The sequence below is a fragment of the Carassius gibelio genome, chromosome A6 (genome assembly GCF_023724105.1).
Source record: "Carassius gibelio isolate Cgi1373 ecotype wild population from Czech Republic chromosome A6, carGib1.2-hapl.c, whole genome shotgun sequence".
Lineage (NCBI taxonomy): Eukaryota > Metazoa > Chordata > Actinopteri > Cypriniformes > Cyprinidae > Carassius > Carassius gibelio.
This window is the reverse complement of record NC_068376.1, coordinates 17673004-17699451: the sequence shown is the minus strand read 5'-3', so window position 1 is coordinate 17699451 and position 26448 is coordinate 17673004. Positions and strand designations below refer to the sequence as shown.

General features: G+C 37.0%; 1 protein-coding gene across 1 annotated transcript; it reads right to left on the bottom strand.

Moving 5' to 3' along the window:
- Positions 1–1853: 1853 nt before the first annotated feature.
- Positions 1854–26351, bottom strand: LOC128015569 (tumor protein p63-regulated gene 1-like protein). Its single transcript, XM_052599486.1, has 6 exons — positions 26223–26351; positions 25396–25653; positions 24342–24433; positions 21655–21831; positions 4936–5089; positions 1854–2628 (listed from the first exon to the last, which is right to left on the bottom strand). Exons 2-6 carry the CDS (start codon positions 25645–25647, stop codon positions 2434–2436), a joined length of 870 nt encoding a protein of 289 aa, XP_052455446.1. The 5' UTR covers positions 25648–25653; positions 26223–26351; the 3' UTR covers positions 1854–2433.
- Between the last annotated feature and the right edge of the window lie 97 nt (positions 26352–26448).

Below are 26448 nucleotides of genomic sequence, written 5' to 3'. Positions count from 1 at the left end.
ACAGATTGAATATAAATATTATAAAGAAAAAGAAACAAATCACTCTATTTCATGCATATAGAATAATACACTACTTTTAATTTGTGAAAATATTAGCCTAAATTATGCAACAGTGAAATATTATGCAATGAAATATCTCGAAATAATTTATATATTTAGAATCTTGTGGGTGGCATGTGCTGCTCTTGTCTAATGGGTGAATTTTTACAAAAGATAACTGAAAGCCAAAGCAATTATTGTCAAGCCTCCATGGAAACACCGCTCTGCAACACACAACATGCAATTACAGGGATGACATCAATGTGCTTACAAAACACATGAGAAAAAAACTGAAAACAGTCCATAAAGTGCTTAATTCACCGAGGTCAGTATATGAAAATATCACTTTTGAAAACATATGTTACAATACTGGTATTTCTGCTTAATTCCCAAGTAGAATCAAGATTCCACCACACTAGAGTGTGATATAGAAGTGATATGTGACATTATTTGGCAAATGTTCCAAGGTTTTCTTTGTAGACCTTTTACGAGCAGAGGTGGAGAAACCATGGCCCGGGGGGACAGCAGTGCCTGATCCTGGATTGCGAGACACATCCGCGCTTTCACAGGAAAAGTATTAACCCTTTTAAGTATTAACGTCCTTAAAGACAAAAATACAAACCTTCATGATTGGTAACATGTACAAAACGAACAGGGTAGCTTACAGGTTGAGTAAACAAGCCACAAGCTTGTTCTGCTGTAAATTGATATTGTGAGAGGTTGATGAATGGAAATAATGCACATATATTCGCAGAGCTTCTGAATTGAGATCTGGTAGCACACACCGAGCCATTGTGCAGCATATAGAAATGTCATCAGATGAACAAGAGATTAACACATAACGTTCGCCAGGTCAGAGTTATAATGTCTGCAGACTCCACACTGGTGATGGGTATATATTCCGCTTTACAGAGGGTGCCGCAGAAAGATAGTAAACAAAACTTTTTAAAATATAAAAAGCATGCCTATAAGGTATAAAATAATTCACCTGTATTTTCATATCTATTAGTTTACTGTATGTACTAATTGTTCCATTTATTCAAAAGCTGTTTTGCATGTTCTCTTGCACAATCCAGTGTTCACTATGCATTTTTTGTGCAACTAATTACACATTGTATTTTTATTTTGTATGCATTTATTATTTGATTCTGCTTTTTTTTCCTGCATTCTTAAAGGACCTGTAATTTCATGTCCAATTTCCCCGAGGCTGTCAATAAAGCACTTACCTTATATTTGATCATCTAATTATGGTTTATATATTCATTTAAAGCAATGTAGATTATAAAAACTAAAATAATACATAATAGTAATAGAATACAAATATTTTTTAAGTCTTTTTTTAAAGCTACTTAAAAATTAAAAATCTGTCTTTGATAGTTTTAAATTATGAGTGTGAATTCTCCATTAATTATGATAATACAAAATAATAAAAAAATTATGAAATGACTAAACTACCAAGGTTAGATGCTGCACAATAAAGTATATTTTTTTAATAACAAATGAAAAGTATCTACAATCAGTGAATGTTCTACATCATGTTAACTGAGGCCAGTCTTTAAGAGGACAATTTCCTTAAATGTATAATTTACACAAATATAGTGCAAAATGTAAAAAAGTATGGAATATATTTAATAATATTTTTAACCAGATATGGTTACACTGGCCCAACCTTAATAATTCATGCATGGGGAAATGCCCTATAAATCAAAATAGTGCAGACTATTCAGATAAATGAAGCACACATCAGACACAATTTTGTTTGAATTACTCCTAATTGAAGTTAATGAAAATGTATTCAGCACTAATGAACCAAGTTTCTGTATAAGCATTTATTTTTAAAAAGACTTCACAATATGTTTGACATTCTGCTGTAGAAACAAATCAAGACGACTAAGCAAATGTAGTCATTACAAAATGAGGGAAAATCCAGCTCTCTGTTCGACTGTAATAATAGTGAAGTGTACCTTCATGCATCAGTTGCTCTGTAAGAAGCCCTGTGATGAGGTAGAATATCAGCATAAATACAGAAAGTAAAGGCACTTTACAAATCACATAGCCGATGAATCAGATCCTGCAGGGAAATAACAAAACTAAAAACAAGATATTTCTACACAGGAAGTCGTAGGAGGAGGGACAACATATTTTCTATGTCATGACACAACCCAAAGGAAATGACCCAACTGACATTGTTATTTAAAAAGATTTTGGGGCAGTATAACTAGATGAGACTAAAAGGTTTGATGGATATTGAATGTATTTTAGGAATACAAATGATACATGTTCCTTGATTTCAAATATCCTAAGTATCTTATTATAAGTATTAGTTACACATGCCAAGCTGGTATAAGAGAATTACTTAGTGTAAACCATCACTGGAAGACTCACAAAGTGCACTCAGAAACCAATGTTGCCTCGTGCTAAGCAATAGCCCAGCTTGTTTTGGTTGCCAATGACAGACATCAGACCCACGTATGTTTCGATTAGGATAGGTTGGTTCAGCACAAGAACTCCGTTGGCTTTCCCAGGTACAGGATTCTTGCTGTGGGCATTCTGTGCTGCCAAAGTCAGCTGCTCCCTGAAGTTTTCAATCTAAACAATGAAGGAAAATATGGAAACGTCATTTATTCAGTACTAAAACATCTTATGAAAACTTAACTCATCTCATGTTTGTCAGGTTGAGTACACAGCAGCGGTGGAATGTGAGGAATGGGAATGTGGCTGTGGGAGCAGACACCCAGAAGTGCAAATGACTGGTTATGCGATCTGTGTGGTCACCTGCATAACACCCTTCGCTCACACCTTGAACTACATACTGTAAATACTTAAAAGGACAGCAGATTGTCCTGGACCCCATGGCCATGATGAGTGAGCCAGGGACAATTTTGCAGCTCATGTTTTTTAAAGTGATCTATCTATGCATATGGTTAAACTATTACTTGGACTTTATTTCTGGTTAATTGTCTAAAAATTTTCATAGCCCTAAACTGTCCACGGGCCCCCGACTCCAATAGATCATCATGACATAAGAAGAAGGCTACTTCAGATAGTTAGCAATGACAACTACAAAATCATACAGCTTTTAATACAATTAAGCACTCCTTGTGAAAAAGCAAGTGCTTAATTATATTGAAAGTGTATTTGTAGTGTACTTCAAATCTTAAAACTATATGGATGAGTGGGGCGGGGCCGAGAACCGTGGGAACAGATTGGAATTGAGCGAAACCTGCGCTACTCACCGGTCTCGAGTTCCACGGAGGAGCTCCGGAAGTATAAAGAGAAGGAGTTACGACAGAGAAGGACGAGAGAGGACCAGGCATGGATTTAATTTTATGGTTTGGTTTTGTTTGTGCGCGGCAGTCGTCCGTGAGGGGCTGTCGCGCTGTTTTGTGTTTATTTTGTTATTAAAGTTTTCATTTGAATGTCTGACGGTTCCCGCCTCCTTTTTCCCGTGACTATGAAGTTTTATATATTGTTACACTATATAAAATAGCTTTTTTCTTCTTTACATGCTTAAGTATAGTTTTAAAACGAACACTTTGTAATAATTTAAAAGTACATTTTTAATTATTATTTTATTAATGTTTTAATTATGTTTAGTATATATACCTTTTTCTGATATGTTGACTGATATTCTACACATATAAAATACTTGATTTTGTAATTGTAGTGTGTTATTCATCATTACATTTAAATGTAATCATTTTAAATGTACAAAATTGCAACCTGATCATTACAAATATGTATAAATACAATTTTATATCCAAATACATAATGATACAAAATTACATTATTTGGCCGAGATGCAACTATCTGAAAGATTAATCTGGAACCTAAGGGTGCAAAAAAGTTGTCCAAATGAAGTTCTTAGCAATGCATATTACTAATCAAAAATTAAGTTTTGATGTATCAGTAGGACATTTTGAAAATACCTTCATGGAACATGATCTTTACTCAACATCCTAATGATTTTTGGCATAAAAGAAAAATTTATAATTTTGACCCATACAACAATGTTTTTTTGGCTATTGCTAAAAATATACTCCATTGACTTAAGACGGTCCAGGGTCACATGTATAAAGATAAACTTCTGAAGTGGGCAAAAAAATCACTCCAATGTTCAACTAATTGCATTTAACATAAATTGAAATGATGAAACATTTTCATTTAATTGCAATTCACAAGTGTCATTATATTCAGTCCGCACATAATCTTTTAATTAATATTATTTACAGACATAAATAAAATAGAAGGTTGCTTTTATATGCATACAAAGATGCCCTTGTTTGGTAAGCTTATTGTTAAAAAACAACATGTTTTTGATAATACACCTACTTTTGCAATGAGATATACAGTAAACTATCATTATTACCATATTGATATCTAAATGATCAACTTTAAGTGCCTGGCTTCTTAAAACCTGTATAATGAATGCGAAAGCACTAAGCCCCTTTGTAAAACAAGTAAGCCTTTCATACATTAATACTTATAGTCAATAACTTAAGTCAATAGTTTTTTTTGGTAAGGTTTTTTCAGGAAATTTCTCCTGACCCTGTGGCTTTAGAAGTTGGAGAAACGCTGCCTTAAGTAACCTTTCCTCAGCCTCAGGCAGTCATTCTTTGAAATCTTTAACATGTGGTGAAATAAATATTACACCATCCATGAATGCGTCATTTCTTCCAAACTCTAATTCCAAGAAACTGTGGATTCTTACTCCACCTCTGTAAGCTGTCTGTAGCAGCGCCTCCGAAATACTTGTCAATAAACGGCATTTGAGAATTGAGCTCATTTAAAGTTTGGGTTTTGCCATTTTTAAGTCTAATAGTATGACTAAAACAAGACATCTTATAGAAATGTACGGCATGAGACCTGACGGAAGTGTTGCATTATAATACTCACATCACACAGGCGACCCAGCTCCTCATTGGCACTCTTGACAGGGTGATAGGTGAATGTAGTGAAAGGATAGTCAACAGAAAACGGATTCCAGCGGGAAGTGAAAGACGGTTCTCTGAGTTTATCCCAAAACACCCGCACACCCTCACCTTCTCTCCTGAAAAACACATAACGTAATGCATGTATGCAATGACATAAATGACAGCATTTCTAGAGAAATATACATTAAACTCTGCTAAGAGGGAAAAATAAACTCAAAATCTCATCTCAACAGTTTTGTAATATATATATTTTAGGAAGTGGGTATCTCACAAAGGGGATCAGCACATTTGAAGGTGCCTAGCATCAAAAAGTTTGCTAAAGCATGCACAAAAATTACTCAACTGCACTGTTTTTTCTTCAGCTGCAAACCCTTACTAACAAGTGCATTATCTGCTCAGTGACTCACAATTTCATGCATTCAATTAGGTCTGCTTGAACCCAGACCCCCACCAGCTTCACTCCCTGCCAAAACTGCCACCATTTTTCTTCAGGTTGCTTCTTTTATGCACAAGCCAACATAATGTTTGCTAAGCTTAGAGGCAATTCCCTCCGCTCATCAGATTTTCTTTCATTCACCCTGCCTTTCTCTCATGCCATTTTAAGTAAATAGATTTTAATGAAAAGCCTAGAGGGGATGTCTTTATTTTCCAGGCTGATGAAACCTCAAAAGACTAAAGAGTGCCTGGCAGCAAACACAGGGCTTTAAAACCTCCAAACATTCGCTCTTTGAAATGTGTTGGCACCATTCCATATTTTGCAAACATCTTTCACAATTGACTATATACCATTTCTCCATCAGTCATGGCATGTAAGGCTGTGATTTTTACAAATGGACCATACAGTTGTACCAAGAGACTTATCAGCATTCTTCATTTAATACCAATTTGTAAGTATTGCATCATCTATTAGTGCAACAAAATAAACTGAAAAGCAGTAAAACATCTTCAGCGTTTAAATGAGTTTGGAACCTGCTTATTTCCTGCTTGGTTTCTATTTCTGTGTTGTTGCTCCAAGCAGCCCCGCCCACAGTAACATGCCATTGGTTTAAAATCACGTTCCTTATGAATGTAAATTAAAAACTGAATAGATTGTGATTGGCTGTTATTGTGCCGCATCACACTCTGTTTTTGCATTTGCACCAGAAACCTATTGCATGGTGCCTGTTTACAATTTACAGAATGAGGAATTATATATATATATATAAAAAAACATTTTTCTTTGTTTTCAGAATGATTAGTTAACAGAGAGGTCTGGGAAATCAGAGAAATGTAATTGGCATTTCCTTAATTCAAGAGAGCTTTTAATGGAAGGAGCTTGGTGTAAATTCAACTTCGGGAATTTGTCATCTTAGATGCACTCTTAAAAATAAAAGGTTTCAAAAGGGTTTTTTGCAGCGATGCCATGAAATAACCATTCCCAGTAAAGAACCTTTATTTTCTTTTAAAGTGTAGGGTTTTTATTGGAAGTGAAATTTCATTAGACAAACACTTCTCGTGTGTCTGACTGAGACTGATGTGCCCTTCAGCACAACACGTAACCAGTTCACTCTCATACAGAAAGACTGGGCTCCAGGTAAAGTCAAGCATCTACTGTTATCACTACAAAGCATTCAGTGTTTAGCCGCAGGAGCTTTTAACTGTCCTTTTTTGTTTTTCTGGGCTGATAGATAGATACATTCAGCCTGAGGGTTGAAACAACTGATTCATTTTCTCTTCATTCTTTTCCCCAACACTCTCCACTTATTCACTAGTTCTCCGAATTTGTCACAAATTATATATCTCAAAGTTATGACGCAGTGCTTACATATACTGAAAAACATATACTTTAGGTTTATTAACCTAAATAAAGAAGTGTATATATAATAAAAATAATACTAATTTGTACAGGTTAAAAAAGGTTGCAACAGCGCCTTAAAGTTAATAATTTCAATAATTTTAAAGTTTTTTATTTCAAGATATTATATGACAATGTAAATGAATAAATGAAATGTATTTTTTTTTTTGGGGGGGGGGGGGGGGGAGATAAATTATTTCTTGTTTAATGTTTAATGTCAGTTTTTTCATTTAGGGTATTTTATGTAGCACATATAACATTCTGCTTTCAGTGTGCACATATGTCAGTGCTTGGAATCTTAACACATAAATCCTTTTATCAATACATATCCCCATCTTCAATTCAAGACGATTGATTTGATTATGTGCACAGATGCTTAAAAAAGTTCCTGTTGCATTTCCAGGTGTGTCGTACTTTGACAAAACCAACAGACTCTTAAGCAGGACCAGATCCTCTCCAAACACACATACCTTAAAGCTACAGAGAAAGAGGGACTCTTTAGATAGAAAAAAAAAAAAAACATAACTACAGGGCAAGGCTGTGTCTCCAGCTCTCCCGGTGCTGCCTGTTTACACTAACACTTTCAGAACTTGACAATGGCTGCTGAGGTCTCGCTGACTACACCCTGCTGAATAAACTGCTGTGTTGAGAGAAAAAAGGAGGAAAGGTTATTATGGGGCGGCACAAAATCTGACTCAGAAATAAAAGGCTGAAAATTTGACTGTGTCTTGAGTATATAACGTTTTGTATGTTTGCTTAAAAGCATCAAATGTGCATACGTTGTTTGTGGGAAAGCAGATGTGTGTTTTTCTCTGTGTGTGTGTGTGTGTGTGTGTGAGCTGATTCCAGAGGAAAGCTATCAGTACATGAGGGCCAGTTGAGACAGGCAGAGGGCTGGGCCGCAGCAGCCAGAGGGCTAGGACATTCACTGTTTATGGTACAGGCTTGAGCTTTCACTGATCATTGCCACGAGTCTCTCTCTCTCTCTCTCTTGCATACGCAGAGACTATTTCATTCCATCACTCTACATGATTGAGAAAGGGAGGGAAAGGGAGGGATGAAATGAAAAGGCAAAAAAGAGGAGGTGAAAAATGAATGCTAAGATCCGTCATGCATGACGCACAAGCTTCCCTGGGATGCGTTACACACAGAAGTGTATTCCTAGAAAAAAAGTCACACTTCATTTAATGTTTCCTGCTGGCCATAAAATTTGAATAATGTTTTGTGTCTGTTTATGTACAGTATTTGAAGGAACATTTTTCAAATATAAAGATGCAAAAGAGTAATTAAAAAAAAAATGCTTTGGCACAAAATGTTACTCAGTTTTACAATTACAAAAAACAATAGTGGGATAGTGTATATAAATATTATAAATACATTTTATCATTTTCAAAGTCACATTAGTCATTAAATTGTAATTGCTTCATAGTGCAGACAATATTCTTGTTCAAAGAAATAAAAAAAAAATGACATGCAAAAACTTAACTATTAATTATTTTTTTATGAAAAATATAAATCATTTTCAAAATTTCCAGAAGTGTCAGAGTCCCTTCACAAAGGAAATGCCTTAATAAACTGCTTTTGTGTAATAATAATAATAAAATATTGTCATGTTATAAATTGATATATGTTTGCTGACATGTTTAATTTAAAGTGTTTTGGGTGTCTGTTATCAAAAAACATCTGTTTTTAAGTGATCTTAAACACTTCTGCAACAGTTGTGATTCATTTTACACCACTATTCTATGATTTCTATGCTATCTGCAAATGATGACTGGTTGACATAAATATCTGAAAGGGATTCATCAGAGCCATTATGTGATTGGTTTGCCAGGATCAATGAGAAATTTTCTTAATGCCATTTTGTCATTTAATGCTACAATGTAGTGTACTTAAATACAGAAACACCAAAATGAACTTTACGGGAAAACACTTCACATTCCTTAGATTAAATGGCATGTCAGTGACAAACACATGGGAAACTGTTTTTTCTACAGTCATTTAGTGTTACCTTAGATGACATGAGAAAGAAGATAAAACAATTCATATACAGTAGCATGGGAGGTTTAATGTAGGATTGATGAGTTTCATTTTTTAAACAGCTCAAAAATAAACAACAAGAAACACACACTCCAATGTATTCTTAGTAAAGCTGTGGTGCAGCGTCTTGAAATTCCTGTAGCGGTCCACTGCTCTTTGTATGACTGAGGACTGGTAACACACTAGATGAATATCAGAGGTCTGCCACAGCTGTCATGGCAAGTAGCTCGCGGAGTGCCAGAGCCAACAAACAAATCCTCAGATTGCTCAATAGATCCCACGATTGAGCAGCATGACCAGATTTGACAACACTCACCGCATAGACGTCTATACGCCACTGTTTTAATTGACAGGATAATTGCATGAACGAAAGACACAGACGGAGAATAAGAGAAAAGGGAAGATGAGAGAAAGACATACTAGGTGGGGCCTTATTCTATCCAGTGACTAATTTCCTCATGGGGTGAAGATTCAGGGAAGTAAATGCCAGGAAATCATACATATCGTAATGCTTCTGTGTAACATACAGTTGCAAAAAAAGTATGTTCATATTTGAATTGGTTGATTTTCTGCATTAAATGTCATCAATTTTTCATCAAATTTAATTTTTGAGCTTTCAATGTTTTTTTTGTTTTTTTTACCGCACAATGAAGTGTATTGTTCCTTATTTTGTTTAAATACCATAGTTTTTATTTAGTACTGCCATGTAGAAGAAATTCATTGTGAAATTCATCACAAAAAGTCTTTTTCCTTACTTACAGCAGTGTTAGTTAATGAGATGTGTTCAATAAAGACATGAAAGATTACTATTGTTTTTGTGTTGTTAGCTTAAACACATTGTGTCTGTCTATACTTGTGACATTGATGAAGATCAGATGATATTTTATGACCAATTAATACATGTAACCAACCAATTCCAAAGGTTTCACATACTTTTTCATAGCACTGTAGACAATATTTTACTGCAGTCAGGAATAAATCCGCGCTCACCGTATAAAACACACACGATTTAGAGATTTAGCGTTATGCTTCTTGACATTGACAAATCATCCCAGAGTCACTCATGTCCAAACGATGCAGAAACATTAATCTATATGACTGCAGTGGACACAGTCAATACAGTGAATGACCTGACAAGCACTAGCATGTTGACACATAGTTAAGAAATGGTTAACAAATCCCTATGTAAACTTTAGCTAATCCATTCCAGGAAGTCAATCACTATGAATGCTGCAATACAGTCCTTTTGTTTGTGCAGTTTACACCCCGCCCAGAGCACTTAATGGCACAAGCGAAGATAGATCGCAAGGTCTAGGAAATCTGCAAAACTAAAAAGTGATTCAGAAGTTATTTTGCTAGCCTGGTTCTTAATCAGGTAATATGTGCAAGGTGGTTTTGGATACAGTGCAGTTTGGGGAGAATAATACTGTATGTGGATGCTGCTCTAAATGTGTGAAACTGCTCCCTCTGCTGACCAAACCGCAAACCTGTGTGATTCATAATCAAGTGTTCAGTAATGTTACGTGGTTGATTAGTTTAGATTTATCTATCAATAGAACAAAACATTTTCAAATTTGTTTTTAAATAAAAAAAAAAAAAAAAAAAAAAAAAAAAAATCAGCATTTCATTTAATTTTGAAGTTCAATACAAATTATTTTAAAGAAATGTATACTTTTATTTAGCAATGACTCATTAATGCGTTATATGCTATGAGTATTTCACCCCATCCATATTGAATATTTTGCGGACCAGGTTGCCTTGACACTTTGAAACATAATATGCTATGGGACTGTCCAGGTGTTTTGGGACATTGTGCTTGATGTTTTTATGCAGTACAAGGTTATCAAGATTCGTTTTCCAAAAGATCCTGTAATTTTATTGTTGAATAATAATTCTCAATTTTCTGTAAATGAGAAAGAACAGAAATTTTGGCTAGCAGCTTTGACTGCGGCAAAGAAAAATACTAGTTCAACGCTGGAATGACACCTCTCATGACCTTTCTGCTAAGTGTTGGATTCATTCTTTATTGGAAATACTATACCTGGAACTGTCTTCTTCACAGACTAACCCCGCATCTATGTGGAAGAACTGGATTTCCATAGTCTCGAAGATTTTGTTATTTAGTCTAAAGATGTCATTCTGTTGTTTATATTACTATTAGTACTGTTTGTATTTATATATTTATTTATTTGATCTTGTATTGTTTTACTTTTGTATTTATCTGGGTTTTGGGGTGCGATGGGATAGGTGTGGGATGGGGGGAGGTTCTGGGATGTCTTTGTTGCGATGTATTTTTATGTGTTCTATAAAAATAAAAAAGCAGTAATTACAAAAAAAAAAGCAATGACTCATTAAATTGATCAAAAGTGGCAGAAGACATAAGCCAAGATTATAATGGTTTCCATAAAAATATGTTAAGAAATGTTTCTTGAGCAAAATATCTGTATATTAGAATGTGACGCTGAAGACTTAGTAATGGCTGCTGAAAATTCAGCTTTGATTTCAGTTCATAATAATAAACAGAACAGTTATTCTCGGTCATCTCTGTGGTGATATATGGTCATTGCTTCGCCTATCCAAGTTTTTTAATGGCAATCTTCTGTGCTTAATTGCAAATTTCATTCTCTAGATGCTTTCCTTTGACAGATAGCTGAAAACACTGTTTCATAAACATCCTTTTTACATTTGACTTGCTTTTTAAAAATTCTTTTATAGAAACATTCTGTAAAAATTTTTCAAACAAGTTCTTGTCAGCACAAGCTACGGTGAAAACATGAGTGATGTGCAGGATAGATGGGTAATGTCTAGACAGTCTGGGTTGAAAAGCACATTTTGAAAACACTCCTTCATCCAGCCGCAGTGAATGAACTCTCTTTGCACCACATCGGGGCTAAGAAAACTTGGACATGGTGTAATCACTGCATTGTTTGGCTGTACAGTAAATACATTTCATTACCAAGTGAAAACTTTTTCCTGACTGACTGAATACACATCCAATGCTCTTTTTGCTAAGAGATGTACAGTCTTGGAATTAAAAACAGAACAGAAAAAAAAAAAGAGTTAACAGGGCTGTCTTGTCCTTAGTAAAGTCATTAATCACTGTAATGACTCATGGCAAAAGTCCACACGAATCGGCACACTTTTTTTTTTTTTCAACCTTTTGAGGAAAGGTTTTAAATATGATGTTTTTGACCGTTTTCAAATGCTGTTTGAATGCACAATATACAAATTCTGGCTGATGTTAATATGCCATTAATTATTTTAATATTATTCATTACATTTTGAAAACAAAAGTAAAGTATAATACACACTAGTTTTAAATGCTTCAATTTAATTTAGGCATCACAACATTATAATAGATATTCTAAAAATAGATATGCTAAAAATTATGCAGTACATGACAGTGCTAATACACTAGATGACAGTAAATGTAATCTTATAATGCATGAAATTGATCAATAGTGACAGTAAATACTTTTTACATAACATTATATCATTAATGCTGTTCTCCTGAATATTCTATTCAACAAAGATGCTTTAAAAAAAAATCATACAAATATTAACTGTTTTTAACATCGATAATAATAAGAAATGTTTCATAAGCACCAAATCAGCATATTAGAGTGGTTTCAGAGGAATCATATTACACTGAATTGTAGCTTTGCCATTAAAGGAATAAAAACAAAAACATTTAAAAATATATTAAAACAGAAAACAATTTTTTTAAATGCCAATAATATTTCATAGTATTACTTGTTGAGCATAAGATTCATCTTTAAAAACCATAAAATATATCAGAGTCAAAACTTTTGAATGGTAGTATATCTAATCCTAACCAAAACTGATTAATGAATAAAAAAACACTAACATTAGAACTGATATGGTGCCAATATATTCCAGAAATATACTTGAAGTAGTAAGTGAAAATGTGGATGCCTTCAAGATGATTCAAGAGCCCTGCATTTTTTGTTGGGGTCCTGTTCACACTGTCTGGGATATTTTAATAATATTCTGCTGATTCACTGCATTGATCCAGTGTCAACTACTGATAGCTCAAAGAAACAACACAAACAGAGACTAAAATCTGCACACTGAATTTCCATAGAATGCACAAATGCCTGCAATTATAACACTGGAGCATTGCAATGTATACATTCTAACATGAAGATAATACTGACCATAGCACAGAACCATAAGACATTCCATTTGCTCAATAATTAATCGGACTGAAACTGAATGATGGTGTTAAGTAATAGCTGAGATTTGCCTTTTTGAGGCAATTCTACTGTAGTATTCTACTATCCTGTATTCTACTGTCCCACTACTGTACTGTAAGTGAGATTCTGAACAAAAAACATCTCAGGTGTCATCTGAGGTGACTAACCATAAAAGACTGAAGGGCTCATCATCTGCAGTGATTACAGTCAATGAGACAAAATAAATAATATTTAAGAGGTGTTGTAAGTTAAAAAGGACAACATATGAAGGGAACTGCGTGCACATTAATTTAAAAGAGAGAAGTGCAGACAGCTTGAGTATGAGATTGAGAGAGAGATAATAAAAAATTATGTCGGAGATGGAAAGAAATGATTAAGCAAAATGTGGAAGTAGAAAGAAAAAAGAAAGAGTGGCTTTAAAGCTTGCTTTTTTCCTTCTACACTCTAGGGTGGTTTTCGATGGCATTTTATTTATAATTGAATGTAATGTGGGGAGATAAAGTCAGCTCAATACAGCCTGCCTCTCCTAAGTACTTCACGCCGCATTACATTTTATTCATCAAATTAGTTTTATTTGGGTTGGTGTCCCCTGAGCCAGCTTTAAAAGGTTTAGATGAAAGTACTACATTAATTTCTACCTCTAATCGGTTTCTCAAGAGCTGTACTGACAGTTCTCCCCTCCCTCCCTGTGTCATAAAGTCCTCCTTACATCCTATTTCCATTCAAATAATCCCTCCACACAAAAATTAAAAGAAGAAAAGAGCCTCCTTCCCCTCTGATACCATTTGTTAAATCCTGCTGCATTGTGGGTTTTATCACCCTGTAAAAACTGCTAATGCAGTTAGGAAAAATTACTCATGGTCTCAGATTTTCCTCATTCGTCGCACATTGAGGACGGAGAAAAGTACAGGAATGAATGAGAGTTCAAAGCCATTGGCTAAAATATTCCCAATATTTGTGAGAATATTATAAGTTACTGATCCAAGTTGGAACAGCACTTCAGGGCCACTTAAGGTTACAATCCAAAGACAAAATTACTTACATAAATCCAATAATTAATTTTGCAAGGAAGTCATTAGGGCTGCCCCTGACTAAAGATTTTTCTAGTAGATTAGTCGTCGACTAAATGTGTTATTAGTTGACTTTATATTAATTAAATTGGTCTCACTTTATATTAAGTGGCCTTACTGCTCTACTGATGATGTACTGGTTAATCCACTGCACACGTTGGATCACTTCCTCCTCACTCTTAACCTCAACATGTTCCCTGACACATCACTTACCCCTACACATGTAATCTTTCGACGTAACCTACACTCACTCTCACCCTCCCAGTTAGCTGCAATGGTTTCATCTTCACTTTCTTCCCCTAAACTGGTAGCCTTTTTGATGCTAACAGTGCTACTGATACTTTCTGCTCCACTCTTACATATTGTTTAGACACTGTTTGCCCCTTGTCTTCCAGGCCAGCCTGTACCACCCCTTCTGCCTCTTGGTTATCTGATGTTCTACGCGAACACCGTTCTAAGCTCAGAGCTGCTGAAAGGGTGTGGCGCAAATCCAAAAATACTACTGACCTTAATGTGTATCAGTCACTCCTATCTTCCTTCTCTGCTAATGTCTCCACTGCTAAAATGACATACTACCATAACAAAATTAACAATTCATCTAACTTTCGCATGCTTTTTAAAAAAATTTCCCCACTTCTTTGTCCTCTTCCTCACCCTCCTGCTTCATCTCTAGTAGCTGACGACTTTGCCATGTTTTTCCTTAATAAAATTAAAAACATCAGTTCACAATTTCACACACCACAATCAGTCAAGCTCATATCACCAACAAACATACACTCATTTACATCCTTCTCTTCACTCTCTGAGGCAGAAGTCTCCAAACTCATCCTTTCTAATCATCCTACTACTTGCCCGCTTGATCCTATTCCATCTCATCTCCTTCAAGCCATTTCTCCTGCAGTTGTACCTGCACTCACTCACATCATTAACACATCCCTCCACAATAGTGTTTTCCCCTCATCATTTAGACAGGCTTATATAACTCCACTACTTAAGAAACCCAACCTCAACCCATCTCTTTTAGAGAACTACAGACCAGTTTCCCTTCTTCCTTTCATTGCTAAAACACTTGAATGAGCTGTGTTCAACCAAATCTCTGGATTTCTCACACAGAACAACTTCCTTGACAGCAACCAATCTGGCTTCAAAAGTGGACATTCAACTGAGACTGCTTTGGTCTCAGTTGTTGAAACCCTAAGACTGGCAAGAGCGGAATCCAAATCTTCAGTACTTATCCTGCTTGATCTGTCTGCTGCTTTTGACACAGTTAACCACCAGATCCTCCTATCAACCCTACTGGCAAAGGGCATCTCAGGAACCACACTTCAGTGGTTTGAGTCTTACCTATCAGATAGGTCCTTCAAAGTATTTTGAAGAGGTGAGGTATCCAAGTCACAACATCTAACTACTAGGGTGCCTCAGGGCTCAGTTCTTGGACCACTTCTCTTCTCTGTCTACATGGCATCATAAGGTTCTGTCATTCAGAAACATGGCTTTTTATACCATTGCTATGCTGATGACACTCAACTCTACCTCTCATTCCATCCTGATGATCCGATGGTAACTTCTCGCTTGTCTAACAGACATTTCTTGCTGGATGATGGACCATCAAAGGGGAAGTTGTGGCCTAATGGTTAGAGAGTCGGACTCCCAATCGAAAGGTTGTGAGTTCGAGTCCCGGGCCGGCAGGAATTGTGGGTGGGGGGAGTGCATGAACAGTTCTCTCTCCTTCAATTCCATGAAGGACATCGAACCCCCAACTGCTCCCCGGGCGCCGCAGCATAAAATGGCTGCCCACTGCTCCGGGTGTGTGTTCACAGTGTGTGTGTGTTCACTGCTCTGTGTGTGTGCACTTCAGATGGGTTAAATGCAAAGCACAAATTCTGAGTATGGGTCACCATACTTGGCTGAATGTCACGTCACATCACAACTCAACCTTGCCAAGACAGAACTGCTTGTGGTTCCAGCAAACCCATCGTTTAATCACAATTTCACCATTAAGTTAGGCACATCAACCATAACTCCTTCAAAAACAGCCAGAAGCCTTGGAGTTATGAATGATGATCAGCTTATTTTCTCAGACCACATTGCTAAAACTGTCTGATCCTGCAGATTTGCTTTATTCAACATCAAGAAGATCAGACCCTTTCTTTCGGAACATGCTGCACAACTCCTTGTTCAAGATCTGTCTAGGCTGGACTATTGCAATGCTCTCTTGGCAGGTCTTCCAGCCAGTTCTATCAAACCTTTACAATTAAACCAGAACGCCGCAGAAAGATCAATATTTAATGAGCCAAAAAGAATACACATCACATCATGTTTATCAATTTGCACTGGCTACCAAAAGCTGCTTGCATAAAATTCAAGGCATTGATGTTTGCCTACAAAACTACCACTGGCTCTGCACCCATTTACCTGAATTTATTACTTCAGACTTATTTGCCCTCTGCAAGCTTGCGTTCTGCAAGTGAACGTCGCTTGATTGTGCCATCCCAAAAATTAAATGTTCCCTCCTGGTGGAAGGACCTCCCCAACTCAGTCCTTAGCCATCTTCAAGAATCGGCTTAAAACCCATCTCTTCTATCTTTATTTGAACCTCTAACTTTAGCACTCACTATAATTCTATTCATAAAAATCTGGAAGTTCTGAAAGAGCTCTGAACATTACTGAACTCGCGCTTTGAGTGACGAAGGTCACCGGGAGTTCTCTGGGTCATGCGATGACCACACTTGTGGTGTTGTATTGGCCAACTCGGACCTGGTTACCCGAACTAATGCTTCTTGCGAGCATCCCTGGCGGATTCCTCTGAGGAAAGATCTAATGACTCGGAGACAGGCACCCGGTGGCAGCCATGTCCAGAGCTCTGGAAACTTCATGTCTCGTCCCTGGACGGGATATGGAGGTTCTTGGTGACCTACCCCAAGAGGTAGTGGACACCATCACTTCGCCAAGAGCACAATTTACGAAACACACTTACACCTTGAAGTGGAACTTGTTCATCGAGTGGTGTTCTTCTCATCGAGAAACCCCCCGAGATGCCCAATCAGGGTCGTGCTTCCCTTTTTGCAGCAAGAGTTGGAGTGAAGGCTGTCTCCCTCCACCCTGAAAGTCTAGGTCGCTGCAATCACTGCTAACGATGACCCTGTGGAAGGTAAGTCTGTAGGTAAGCATGACCTGGTCATCAGGTTCCTTAGGGGGGGAATAAAGTTAAATCTACACGTATTTTCTGTCGACGATTTGTGCCTAGAGTTTGGGCCGGCTGACTCCAAGGTATTCCTGAGGCCCCGGCCCGTCTGTGTGCCCAAAGTTTTCACAAGGTGAACCTGCAAGTGCTGCCCCCGTAGGAGGCAGACCCAGCCCTAGCTTTGCTCTGTCCCGTCCGAGCCCTGAGATGCTATGTAGATCGGACACAACACTTTAGGACCTCAGACCAGCTCATTTTCTGTTATGGAGGCCGGCAGAAGGGGAAGGCTCTCTCTAAAAAGGGATGGCCCACTGGATTGTGGATGCCATCACCCTGGCTTATCAAGCACCATCTTCGCAGAACAGGACACACCTTCAGAGAGAAATGCACCTTTCATACAAATTATATAGTCAGAGAGTTCTTGTTTTCAAGTTGAATTGGTTCATTTCAAAGTATACAATTTCAAGCTTTCTATAGATATCTTTTTCATGTCTGTGAGGCAAGTAGTCTATAGGCTTAGTTTCGGTTTATTTTTGTGGCCAATCCAAGTGAAAGTGAAGGGAAGTGACATACAGCCAAGTATGGCAACACATACTCAGAATTTGTGCTCTGCATTTAACCCTTCCAAAGTGCACACACAAAGCAGTGAACACACACACACACTGTGAACACATATGGGGCAGTGGGCAGCCATTTATGCTGCGGTGCCCAGTGAGCAGTTGGGGGGTTCGGTGCCTTGTTCAAGCACACCTCAGTTGTGGTATTGCTGGCCCGAGACTCGAACCCACAGCCTTAGGGTTATAGAGTCAAACTCTCTAACCACTAAGCCACAACTTCCCCAGTTCAAAGAGATTGAGACAGCAGAAAGCACATCCTGTATGATTCAATGATGAACTGCCTTTAATTATCATTTTGCATTATTGACACACTGTTTTCCTAATGAATGTTGTTCAGTTGCTTTGACGCAATGTATTTTGTTTAAAGCGTTTTCTTTATTTTACAAAAACACAACATTTTGTTGATATTGTGAGTGCATACAAACAGTATACCCTTGACATTTTTCTGTAGAGGAAAAAATGATTGAGTATTTTAAAGAGGGGTTACAATGGTTTTTCATGTATTCAGAGTTGTTCACTGTGTTAAAGAGATGGATTCTCATGCTTAACATGGCCAAAGTTTTAAAAAATAATTTAGAAGAATGACTGAGAATTTCTGTGCCGAAAATCTTACTTCCAGGTTGGTACAAGTTTCAGCTGTTTTTTTCTTCAATCGTGGAATTAATGACGTAGACGATAGTGAACTCCTTATATGAGCATTTCTCTTGGAAAAGCACGCCCGCGCACACGTTGACCAGAGTAGAGCGAGACCCTGCACATCAATGCGCTTCATTGGGAAATCGTCAGCAGGGCTATATAGGATTTGTTCGAGAATGACTCCAAATAACTGCATTTTTGGATGTAAAGGAAAGTTTACCATGTTCAGCTTCCTAAAGAACCCAGCGTTACACGAACAGTGGATGCAGTTTGTTTTTCAGGGACAGCAACGGAGTGCCTTTGTGTGTTCTGGTCATTTCAGTGACGAATGTTTTATAAACAAGGCCCAAGTCGACATTGGATTTGCACATCGTTTGCTATTAAAACATGGAGCGGTCCCTGGGATAAAATACCCCATTCATGTAAGTACAATTGCATCTTTTGTTGGAAATCAGCACATAAGTGAATGTATGTTAATGGAAACAACACAAAACATCAGTATTATAGCCCCGTCCATGGCACGCCTCTGCTTTTTCTGGAGAGAATCGGAAAGCTATATTTTTCTTTTATAAATATGGTAAAATTAAAGACTTTTTGGATATATGAAGGGTGCAGTACTACTCTATAGGTACTCAAGATTAACATGAGATTAGGTGAAACCGTGTATGTTATGTACCCTTTAAGTTGTTTCCACTGTTATCAGAAAAAATAAATGCCAGTGATCGTATTGCTGCCTTTGTGTCATGCAGTAAGAGAGCTAGTACAGTGGCGAAAATACTTATTTAATCCCCTGCTTGATTGTAGGGATGGTGTTCTAGGAGTCATAGAAAGCATTTCTCTCCCTCCAATCACGATGAGTCGAGTTAATGCCAAAGAGCTAAATTTTTGTCTCATCTGACCACAGCACTTTCTCCCAAGCCTTCTCTGAATCGTTTAGATGTTCTTTGGCAAACCTTAAACGGGCCAGTTTATGTGCTTTCTTGAGCAGGGGGACCTCATTTCAGTCCATTGCGGCGTAGTGTGTAACTGATGTTTTGCTTGGTGACTGTGGTCCAAACTACCTTAAGATCATTAACAAGCTCATCCCATGTAGTTTGGGGCTGATTTCTCACCTTTCTCATGATCATCCTTACCCCATGAGGCAAGATCATGCACGGATCTCCACACCAAGGCAGACTGATGGTTATTTTGTTTTTCTTCCATTTCTGAATAATCGCACCCACAGTTGTGTCCTTCTCACCAAGCTTCTTACTGATAGTCTTGTAGCCCATTCAAGCCTTGTGCAGATCTACAATCTTGTCTCTGATATCCTTTGAGAGCTCTTTGGTCTTGCCCATGGTGGTGAGAGAGGTTGGAATGGAATACACAGATTGGGTGGACAGGTGTCTTATACACCTAATGAGCTGATGTAAGGAGTAACTTCTTATTGGCAAGACTAATCTGTGTTGCACATGGGTACATAACCAGCATGTGAGAGCCAGAATTCTTGCTGGTTGGTAGGGTATCAAATGCTTATTTCATTTCTAACCTTTATATAATGTGATTTTTCTGGATTTTTTGGTTAATATTTTGTATCTCTCTGTTAAAATAAACCTACCATAAAAATTACAGGACCCTAATTTCTTTATTAGTGGGTAAACTTACAAAATCAGCAGGGGATCAAATAAATACTAACAAGAAGTGTTCAAATCAGAGTGCAGATTAGAATGGTGACACTTCTCATCCAGCACCATCCTGAGATCTGCTCTCGTCCTCTTAGCACTTGCCCGCCTCTGCGCCTGACTCCTAAAGGAAGGAGGGCCCCGAGTAGACACACTACTCTTCTGATCCTGCCAATGATCCTAAGATCGAGATGGACCAGCCCCCTCAGAGATTTAAGATGAAGACTTGGGACGGCAGGGAATAAATTAGTTGAAAGCAGCGGACTACAACTGAATTTCCCTGAACTTCTCAACCACCGCCTCAACGGAAATGCCAGAAAGCCCAGAAGGTGAAAGCGAAGCATCTAGAAGAAAGGCTTTCTCTTTCTTCTAAGATTTAACCACAAATGCCTCTCCATAGCCATCACTGCTGCAAGCGCACACCCAATGGAAGCAGCGGTCTGTTAAGTCTGTGGTGCAGCTCAGTTCCTCAACTCCTCACAAAGACACATAAAGCAAAGATCCTGATTGTCTTCGAATGTCAGAAAACTAAAAAACGCTCACTTGCCTTGGTTTTCTGCATAAAGTGTTCATATGCTATTAGGGGAAGTGAAAGTGTATGTCCCATACTCTAAATTTGTACTCTGCTTTTAACCCACCCAAGTGCACACACATAGCAGTGAGTAATGAACAAACACACACACCCGGAGCACTGGGTATCCATTTTTGCTCTGGCGTCCGGAGAGCAGGTTCGGTGCCTTGCTCAAGAGTCACACCTCAGTCATGGTATTGAGAGGAAGAGAGCGCTGGTCATTCACTCCACCAAGCTACAATATCTGTCGGTACCAAGACCTGCAACCTTTGGGTTACAAGTCAGACTCTGACCATTAGCCCACGCCTACATTTTTAAGACCGCCAAGAATTTAAGGTAACACTGACTTTTTCCTTTGTTTACATATTGTGAATACAAACACAATGTCATTACCGAAGCAGAACACATGTCTATCTCTCAATCTCAACAAGCCCTGCCAAGCTGTCATCTGGAAGAGCACATCTCTATGACCTGTATCTCTCCCCAGACTTTCCTCTTATCATGCAATTAAGCATGACATGCAAAAAGTGGGGAGGAATTTGTAACTGACTTCCAAAACTGGCATTATGCCAGTCTGAAAGATGTTTCTCAGAAAAATATGTTCTGAGAGTCCTTGAACTTACGAGGCTCTGTTACACATGGCAAAAACAATCAGTGAAGTGTAGACAATTTTTTGTGTTTGTGTTTTTGGTTTTGTTGTTCAGAGTTGAGCAAACAATGTGAATATCAGATGTGTGTGTAAAAGATGAGGAAATACTGGCAAATTAAGACTTTTTTTTGTTTCATTTATGAGATGTGGCCTTTTCAACAATGAATGAAGTGATGCTGATGAGAGCAAGGGTGCTACTTACTTCAGGAGGGTATGTGGCGGAAAGCAGAAGGTACCATGGAAGATGCGGTCAATGAAGTTGAGTGATATCTTTTGAATCTGCTCACAGTTAAGCATGACAAAATCATATTTGCAGATGAGGAGGGTGTTCTCTGTGATGAGCACCAAACGCTCCTTCTCATTGTTCCAATGATCAATCCTACACAAACAGGAAAATGGGGAGAGTAGTAAAAATATGGATATTGTAAAGATGCACAATACTAAAATTCTGGCCAATGGCAGAGTCATAGTCTGTTGCCATAGTCTGAGTCCTGGTTTGCAGTCCTTTCCTGATTTTATTCCCCTCCTTCACTGTCTCTAGTTAAATCTTAACAGATAATAATAACAGATAAACAACCAACACTGATATTCAGTTGTCTTATATGCTACAAGTTAATCGCAAATGTAACATTATCATGTACAGCAAAAAAAAAAAATCATTTTAAGATTTGAGGATTAAGAACGTCATTAAATTATTCATATTTTTAAAGAATAACATAATCACATAACAGTAAAGGTAATCTAAATGTATACATTTATATATCCCATATTGACGACAACTATAAACAAGACAAAAATCTCAATTGATACAGTATAATAAAAATATTGTGCATCGCTAATTACTCTGGTGTTGGATTATTTATAAATGCCATCTTCATTTAGTAAAGTAATTATTTAACTTTGCTGTATCAAATTTTTTATGGAATGACTGAATTTTTATGATTTCTGTCTGAACCAAATGTTCTGAAATATCACCTGGTAGTTGAAGCGGATCAATCACTTAAGAACCATATTAAACTTCATAAGCAATTTGTCATGCAAAAATTCTGTTCCTGCTGCTTTTGACTACTTTGACATCACTCAGATGATGTGCTGCTGCTCTCCTGCACAATAAATTATGTCTCAATAGTACATAAGGATGTTTGTGGTCTGGCAGGAGTTCCAGATTAGCTAATATTGTTTACAGCATCTTTCATTAAAATAGAGTTTAATTATCCGGAACATGTTAGCCTACTGGGCCTGACTGCAGACCTCTGCTGTGATGCATACAATACATCAATGTAACTACACTGGCCTACATTCCCACATATCTATCTCTCACAATTCTTCCACAACTTTGATCAAGCACAGTAGGATTCTAAAACAAGTTGTTGGACATACGTTAATTCACAGTTTGACAGATTAGTTTGGAACATGCAGACAAATGAATCTTGTCTCAGTATTGTTTCTATTCCATTTATTCTAAATGGCAACTTAGAGCAGGCTTTTTCACGCCTTTTCTTGCAAAGCATGTTGATTCTTTTGCGAGGGACCCCCGGTCTAAAATGCTTAAATTAATGATTTGTAGTTAAATTGTCACATTGAAAGCAATTATTTAAATGTTATTTGGAAAATATTTACTTTGTACTAAATAGTGTATCAGTTTAACTTTTTTCTACCAAATATTAGAGTAGAGTTAAAGTACAAAAGTAAATTTTTAATTAAAATTAATTTAATGATGGACTATTTAATATTAAGTGTAAATATTAATCCAATTAGAAAATTGTCTTTAAAAACTCATGGATACAACAAAAGCAATCATTGTTTAATTTAAAGGCAAAGTAAGAAGAGATAAACCTAGTTCTTTCTTTATTTTTTTTTACATTTATAGGCAAAGTAAGAAGAGATAAACCTATTTCTTTCTTTATTTTTACAAAAATATACAAACATTTATATTTTCTCTCAAAATTTTCACCGACCCCATTCTATGCATAGTGCATTTTATACATTTCAAAGACTATTCTATTGCAAATCAGCCAATCAATCAATAGCTAGCTGCATTGGCTGTGAATTCTAATGCTGAGTTTTTGTGAGTTCTTCTGCAATTGGTAGTTAAGGCAATTCTGAGAACCCACAAACTTTTGGGCCCCCCAGAGATCTGTTTTATAAGCAGTAACATACTAGTAGTAAGATTTTTCTAAGAAAATTCTACATAGATTTTAAATTATGCACATAATGTGAGGACACACATAGGGCAACATAATGCATTTAATGTTATATGAATGTTTGATAATGAACAAATGTGGCATATGAGACTAAGTAACTAACCTGTATATCATGCCTTTCAGGTGTCTTTGTTTTGACAGCAAAAAAACATAGTCTTCCATAAAAAATGTATAGCAGTCAAAATGCATGAATTCCATTAACTTCATTTTTTGTTTCAAGCCTAATCTCAAACCACAGAACTGCTCAGGCATTGCTGGAAAAACGTGTGTCTCTCTGTGTGTGGGTGTGCACACGTGAGTACCAGTCTGGAACTTGGGAACTATAATATATATTATTTATTATCATATAGCAAGGCCTTAAAACTGTTTCCTGTAAGCCTGCTCGAAGACAAATAGAAGTTGACATCTGCCAGCACATTTAGCAAAATGTCTTCTAGCAGCTCCATTCTGCTGCCGGTTTAATTAATTTGAATTATTTCCTGCACATTTCACTTATTTACAGAACACTGAGTGAGATAATGGATTGCGTCCTGTAGTGAGTGCTTACTTGACAAAAGACCTGAGAGAGATTTGCTTACTCCATGTAAATGTTGCACATTTGCAGAACATTCTACGGATATTTTTTTTTAAAGTACTCTTAACTAAGAGAACAACAACAACAACATCAACAACAAAAAACACTTACTCAGCCATGAGCCAGACACTCTGGACAGCACCATCTTCTGTGGGGTTTACCAGAGATTTAACATCTTCAATACCATGGCTCAACGTTCCAGGCTAAAATGTCAAACACAACAATCTTCATTAAGCATCTGTACATTTGGTGTTGGTGGGGGTAGACCCCTCTAGAGGGTGCTGTAGAGCAAAATGCTAGATCATCTATTAATTCCAAAAAGGTGTGTTTGACACTGACCAAATATTAGAATGTCATAATGTTCTTGTTTGTGTAAACATGGTTGTAGTGGTCCATATGGGAGAAGCTTTGAAAAAGATTAAAACTATAATATTAAACCTATGTACTTTCAATTTAAATGTGCATAAAGTATTACAGATTGTCATGCATATTTAATTCTTTCCTTCATCGGTTAGTATAACTGATTTGATTCTAACTATTAATAGACTATAGTGTTGTGCCACACCAAAATCGAACTATTAATTAGCTACAGTGCTGTGCAACACCAGAAACACAAAGCCAGAGATGCTTTTGATTAAAATACAAGTAATAACACATTGTATTGCTTAGTCATACAAATGCAATTGTATTGCAAGTGCAAACAATAGTTGCAAGTGTTGGCTGCAAATGCAAATGTATACAATAGTTTTATGGCATGGGTGATTCCATTTCACCACTTTCACAAAGCAAAATATGGCCTTTGAGCTGGCCAACAAACACTATTTGCTAATCAAATGACCTCAGGTAGACTGAGGAAACTAAACACAGGAACATGCCTTTGCTATCTCTTTAGGTTAAGATATATGTTTGACTTAGTATTGGCAGACAACAGACAATTAAAGAGTATTATGACTGTCATTGTTTGCTTAATAGGTGATTAAGGATATTCATATTTACAAAAGGTGTTGTAAGCAGCACTATATTATACCACAGAGCAACCATGGTTTGTTTGCACCAACACACAAAATAAATGTACATAATGTGTCAGAAATGATTACTAACAGAGTGGAACACCAGTTTGTGGTCAACCCAGAAAACAACAAGACTTGAAAAAGAAAGACATTACCCTGAGGACAAAAAATCTCTTCAATTTAAACTGTTCCACAGATGATGTCCATCTAGCTTTGACTGTTGAAGTCTTTGTAGAGGTCGAGGGTGTGGTTTCCACTTTGGCCTCAGCAGGTGGTGTGCTGGGTTTGTCTATTTCTCTGTCTGTTTCACTAGGAGATTCTTGAGGATTGATTTCTGGTTCCGGAGACTTTTCAGTTTGCTGCTCCAAGTCCACAGACTTGAATGTCTCTTCATCTTTCTCTGACATAGTGACCTAAAAGATTATATCGTTTGCAAAGTTATCAGTGAAATTAAACTGTCATTGAAAACACCCACAATGCATAAATGATAAATAAATAAATTAGAGGGGGGAAAAAACCCTTTCTGCACTAATCAGCAACATGAAACTGCAGTGAATCTTTTAAACAGCTGATGAATAAACGTGCAAAAAACGTAGTCCAATCTCCGAACAATTGATTCTTATGAACCAATTCCTTTTAATGAATCAAAGAATCATTTGGTGAGCTTTGAATCTGAACCCAAATTAACCAAGAACTGTGCGATGCTGTCGTGCTGGCTTGGTAAAAGTCATCGTTTGGAAACAGGCTGCTGATGACAATAAATGGCATTAAAAGTTATATTTTTTTCGTCCACAATAGTACTAAAAGAATCGTTATTATATGTCAAAAAGGATTTGAAATCAAACCCAGTAACGTTATTTCTTTCCAGTAGCCTAACTTAACTTACAATTCTTGTTCATAGCCTGCAACAATATTATATATTAAAATGATTTAGATGCTATAATAGTTAATACAAAATGTGGGCAGGAAATGTATATCTTACCGCTGGCTGCAATAATTAAATCAACCTGCTATGATTTTACTAGACGCTTTTTCTCGGGCGTCAGGTGCACCAGTAACTCCTAATATTTCCTGCTTCCGAGTTATTCCGTGATATGAACACAGGGACGTGACCACACAGCAACCAAGTGCAGGTAGATTCAGGGTTGCCAGGTTTTCATAACAAAACCCGCTCAATTGCTACTCAAAACTAGCTCAGTCACATTTCG